A 6,000-nucleotide genomic window follows, 5' to 3' on the forward strand; every position below is an offset into this window, starting at 1 on the left:
TCAAACTAACTACTAACAGTTAAATCCTAACTGTTGCAAAACTGAATCTTTACCATACATTCTAACTCACCCCACTTACCCATTAGTTGTTCATTCTGGTGTAGTAACAAAAACCCACAATCTTCCAAATCTGTTGCAACCTATATCAAACAGTAGCACACAACAATACCAAACAAATGTGCATCAGTTCAGAATTGAGATAACGGAATAGTTGTAACAGAGAATCCGGAAAGGAAAAAGAGAATCTCGTTTACCTCGCAACAATTTCGGTCTCAGCCTTTAATCTGTAACTAATACCTCTAACACATTTCTTCAAAACCACCTGCATCATTCAAAAACCAGGCCAAAATCATCATAAACTCGCATTATAATTCATACACAATCGCCGCACACTTTCATAATCCTATCCTGACTCATACTTAACCATTTAAACCTCATCCATTCTCAATAACCAAACAAATTCACACTAACAGTTAACTCTACCCAAAACCATACACATTACTAACATACCATACGCCAATTCTCATATACCAAAAACTACAAAAAAAACTACACACACTACAATTCAAACTGTATGCCGAGAACGGTCCAAACTTCAAAACTAATTAACAAGGCGATTCACAAAAACGGTTCAGCTCATGCAATTCTATACATCACTTACCAGCCCCTACATCTCACCTAATAGACAAATAAGAAGAACAAGCCATTGATTAAATTCAAAGGGCTTGGATCCACTCAACTGTCCCAAATAATCATGAGCTCGCATCCGTACCTGACTGCCATTAATTCGTACCACAAGTTCACACCAGCAATTCCTAAACAGTCGCACATCCAAACTCATACCAGAGTCAGACCTGCGCACAAGAATAGTTCGGTTCAGCATTCACCATATTCAGAAAAAAGCATTCAAGAGTCAGAACAACAGCTTAATTGTCTTTATTAACCAACATTCATAACAGAAAATAACAAACAAATCTCCTAACTAACCTATCTCCTAACTGCCATATAACAGAATAACAGAATTTCATAACCAACTTTTTCAAGTCTTCTAACTGTGATAACAGAATGCAACCAACACCTAACCAATTACTAACTGTAACAAACTGATTCAGTTTCACATCCTAACCAACATAACTAACTCTCAAATCCTCACCCTTCAATTCATAACAGAATCCTCTCAATCCAAGGGCTCACAATCACCCTCTCTAACTGCAAACTTCATCCCTCAATCTCTATATAACAGACCCACTCTCATCTTCAACCTCTCTCCCTAATCCTCACGCCATTTTTTCATTCATCATCTTCACCTGACTCTTCACCCTTTCTCTCTTCTCACTCTCTGCTTCTTCTCTCTTCAATCTCCATAATCATCATTCTCCATTTTTCTTCACGCATACACTTCAACGCCACACTCTGCATCTTCTCCACCATCACCAAAGCGCAACCTCCAACCTTCATCAGAGTTCCACCTTTGAACTCTGAACGAAGGTGTGCTAAGCCTAATCTCCGCCATCACCCTCGGCACTCTCTCAATCGCACGGAGCTCACGACACTCGGACACACACAATCCAGAATAAAATAGAAGGTAGAAGAAGAAAAGATAGAAGAATCCGAAGGAGGGAGAAGAGAATTTTACCTGAATCATCATCGGCTCCTTCGTCTCCGTGTTTATTTCGCGTCGACTCCGATTGAAAGCTTCTACTCCGTGAGAGCTCCGATTTCTATCTTGCGTAAACTACGATTGGAAGCTCCTCCGGAATTCTATGACCTTTCTCTTGCTACGATTCCAGGTTCCATTTCATTTAGCTTTGATTTTGAATGGTTGTAGAATATTGCGAATTAGATGTGGGAGTTTGGGGTTTAAGCTAATCGTTGAGTTGCGAGATGAAAGAGATTGAGAGGAAAGAACGAGAGAGAGGGTGTGAAGGAACGGTGGCGTTTCGACGCCGTTTTCGGTGAGCTTAGGGGGATCTCCGCCGCACCGTGTTTGTTGCTCATGAGGGAGAAAGTTTCTTCAGTAATTGAATAGCCACACGAACCCTAATTTCACTCTTTCCATCCTTTTTGTTTTTTAATTGTTCTTTTTTATTTTATTTTCTTTGAAGAGAAATGAAATCTTAACAAAAATATGTTGAAAAATCCTTGGGCCTCACACTGTTTTCAAATGCTACACCTCGCTCCTTAGGCCCATGAACACTCACTATTTTTGCCATCAGAGAAAAATGAAACAAAAATCTGAACAATAAATCATATGGATCAGTACAAATTGTTGGGCCTCACCGAATTTCTCTTCGTACCCCCTGGCCCATTGTCTCCATTTTTGGCTGAAAAGAAGAACATGAATAAAAACAAGCTCGGGCCATGAAATTACTGCTTTCTTACCCCATAGAGGCCCACGTACCACTCTCCTTTCTGGCCACTCTGAAAACAAAAAAAACTCCCATGGGCCTTTTTGCGTGGGCCTGCGCTTGTTTCATTCCTACACCACTGGATTCAATTGGCACCCCCCTGTTTCCATTTTTCATTTAGATTTTTATTAGATCTTTTTTGTCAGTTCTTGTAATAAAAATAAAACTAATTTCCTCCTATCATTTTAGACTTTGATACATCATTTTGACATAAAAAACAATCATAAAAAATATTAGTCTTAGGCTATTTGTTTTTTAGTCTTTTTACTTGACTTGTAATTCAATTTCTCTCATAAAAATCGACATAAAAATAATAGTACTTTTAATTCACTTTTGTGCTATATTTTGACTTGTTCTATTTCATGCTCTTATGCTATTTTCTTATACTCCACTTTTTGCTTTATTTTTCATGTGTCTTTTATTCCTAACCTTAGGTAGAAACCATGATAACATTAGGTAGAAATTCCCTTCATACTTAGGCTAGTTTCTTTTCTTTTACAACACTAAAACATCTAAAAATACTCAAAATAAAAATCCCCATAAAAAATACAAAGAAAACACTTAAAACATTAATAATCAAAGTGAAAATTCTTAAAAAGGGAATGGAAGCTTGGATCTCCCTTGCTTTAGGGAATCATTCGAGTGCCTGGATTTCCCTTGCTTTAGGGTTCCATTCGGGCGTAAGTTCCCAAATTCTAAAAGACACAAACCAAAGAGTAACTCGAGTTTCCCTTGCTTTAGGGATTTCCTCGAAACACTCAAACTCTCTCTCTCTTTCTCTCCTTTCTTAAGGGCATTGTTATCTCCGCTCCATTGCATCCTAGGTTGTCCCCTTATGCAAGAGCGCGAGCGTTAACTCCGCCCAACTAAAAAACACAAAAACAAACAGAAAATCGTGAGCCGAACTACGGCGCTCTGATTCCTGAAAAGGATACGTAGGCATCAAGTCGCGGGGCTTGAACGAGCACGCTTGTAAATATTCCTTCTTTTCCCCGTATTTCTTTTGCATTCATTCGCATGTAGATATAGACATTAGACACACCCTTTAGATAGAAACAAACATAGGTGGATACCATCGAGTACGATGGGCGCGAGGGGTGCTAGTACCTTCCCCTTGCGTAACCGACTCCCGTTCCTAGATTCTCTGGTCGCAAGACCTTGTTCTTACCCTTTGCCAGGTTTTCTGATATTCCTTTCCCTTATGGGATAAATATATTTGTGGCGACTCTGTTTATTTGTTCGCGAGCGTGCGGCAGTGGGTCAACGATGGAGTTTTCTCTCTCTCCATATCATTGGCGTGCACAGGAAACAGTGGGACCGGTTTGACCTTTCTTTTAAATTTCCAGAATCAACTCACGTATTATTATATATTGTTTTATGATTATATAAATATTAGATAGAGAATATAGCGCAGGTGGTTGAGGAAAAGAGCTTGTCCCTAACGAGACCTGGGTTCGATACCCAGTGTCTCTCTTTATTTTTATACAATTTTCTATATAAACAAACTTCCGGATTCGGTGCCACTCCCCTACACGCGCCCATGACGTACCTGATGCAGCCAACCGTCGGATCTCCAGCAAACAAGATCCTACGCATCAAGAATGAAGGAACACCATGGATACTCACAGAGTTGTCACACAGGATCATGCCCAGGTTTTTTTTATTTATTTAATCTTTTTCTTGTTTCTTTTAATTAAATCAATTTAGTTTTTTTAGGTTTATTCTAGTAAATTGATTAAATTTAGGTTTTAGGTTATTTATTCTAATTTAGGATCTTAGATTAATTTAATAAATAATTTAAAATTAGGTTTTATTAATTAGGTTAATTAGGATAATTTAATATTAGAATCTTATTATATATTCTTTCGATTAAATTAATTGATCGCGATGGGTAATAATCGATTATCTAATTATTTAAGTAATAAATTCAAATAAGGTTTATTTTGCTAAAGGGTTTTAACCGATGCTATTGGTTACGATGATTAGCATATTTTTTATCAATTCGTTATTTATTTTAATCAAATCTATTGATTACGAGGAGTAACGATAATTAATAATTTAATTTAAAATACATTTATTTGCTAATGGTGATAATCGAATCTATCGATTAGAATAATTAGTGATTCTTTATTAAATCTGTTAATTATGGTGATTAAATTTATTAATCATCGCGATTAATAGAACATATTAAAATCAGGGTTGTACACCACATCAAAACACATTTCTTTCACAAAACTACAGATTTTCAAAACTGCGATAATGTAATTCAAAATACCTTCAAACCACCTCATATCAATTCTAAGGCGTACAACCCTGCCCCGAACTACGTAGACTCTGATCCTCCATAAGGAGGTACGTAGGCACTTGGATAACCAAGGCGAGTCCCCTTCCCCAAAATCTCACTTTTCACCCTATTCATTTCCTTAGCAATAAACCCTAAACCTTAACATCTTTAGCCACAAACCTTTGCCTTAAACTTAAAACCTTAGGAAAGGGTTAAGGGTGCCTAACACCTTCCCTTGACCCGAATATAATAACTTACCTGGAATTCTCTTAACTACGTAGGGTTTCCTATTCGCCCTGGTAGAATAGGTGGCGACTCTAAAATCTTAATATTTAGGGCAGGTTGCTACACGTTATTGCAAATAGGTTGCTTAAAAAATTCGAGTATGTAGACATAAAGCATGTCCCTAAAATTAAAAATCAGAAGGCTAATGATTTAGCACAAATAGCTTTAGGATATAAGATCTCAAAGGAGAAGCTAGAGGAATTGGTTGAAGTAAGAGGAAAAGCAATGGCAACCAAATTATCTCCAAGTGACTTGGAAAGAAATCGTTTAGGTTACACTAGCGAAAAGGAATTCAAATTGTTGGCTATTGATACTCTAACAAACACAGATTGGAGAACTCCAATTATAGAGTATCTTAAAGATCCTTCGTTGAACACAGACAGAAAGACCAAGTATAGAGCTTTGTCGTACGTTTTGATGGGTAACGAATTATTCAAGAAAAATCCTGAAGGCATCTTATTAAAATGTTTGGGTGAGAATGAAGCGTACTTGGCATTATCTAGCGTTCATAGTGGAGCATGATGGGCACATCAAGCAGGCCATAAAATGAAATGGTTGCTTTTCAGATATGGGATATATTGGCCTACCATGCTAAAGGATTGTATAGAATTTGCTAAAGACTGTCAAGAATGTCATATACATGCAGGAATCCAACATGCTCTGCAGTGAGGTTCACGCAATTATCAAGCCATGGCCATTTAGGGGTTGGGCTTTAGATTTAATTGGTGAAATTCGACCTACTTCATCTAAAGGTCAAAATTACATTCTTGTGGGAATTGATTATTTTACTAAATGGGTCGAAGCAGCGTCTTTGGTAAATGTAGATCAAGAAACGGTCATAGATTTCATTCAAAAAACAAATATTATATAGATCTGGAATCCCAGAAACTATAACAACATATCAAGGATCAGTATTTACTGGTCGAAAGATGCAAGAATTCTCAAAAGAAATGGGATTCAAGTTGCTAACATCCACACCCTACTATGCTCAAGAAAATGGATAAGTCAAAGCAGCAAACAAAG

The 6,000-nt window shown here is 37.3% G+C and overlaps 1 protein-coding gene across 1 annotated transcript; it reads left to right on the forward strand.

Annotated features, from left to right (window-relative positions):
* The first annotated feature begins 3,948 nt into the window (after positions 1 to 3,948).
* Positions 3,949 to 5,499, forward strand: LOC131625945 (uncharacterized). The gene is made up of 2 exons (XM_058896784.1): positions 3,949 to 4,061; positions 5,058 to 5,499. Exons 1-2 carry the CDS (start codon positions 3,949 to 3,951, stop codon positions 5,497 to 5,499), a joined length of 555 nt encoding a protein of 184 aa, XP_058752767.1.
* Positions 5,500 to 6,000: the final 501 nt, after the last annotated feature.

This window comes from Vicia villosa, unplaced genomic scaffold (assembly GCF_029867415.1).
Source record: "Vicia villosa cultivar HV-30 ecotype Madison, WI unplaced genomic scaffold, Vvil1.0 ctg.000251F_1_1, whole genome shotgun sequence".
In the NCBI taxonomy this organism is placed as follows: domain Eukaryota; kingdom Viridiplantae; phylum Streptophyta; class Magnoliopsida; order Fabales; family Fabaceae; genus Vicia; species Vicia villosa.

Excerpts from the sequence above, each read along its gene's own strand:
- LOC131625945 (XM_058896784.1), top strand. The coding sequence starts at position 3,949 with ATGACGTACCTGATGCAGCCAACCGTCGGATCTCCAGCAAACAAGATC. Across the intron at positions 4,062-5,057 it reads TCACACAGGATCATGCCCAG|GTTGCTTAAAAAATTCGAGT; the intron begins GTTTTTTTTATT and ends TATTGCAAATAG.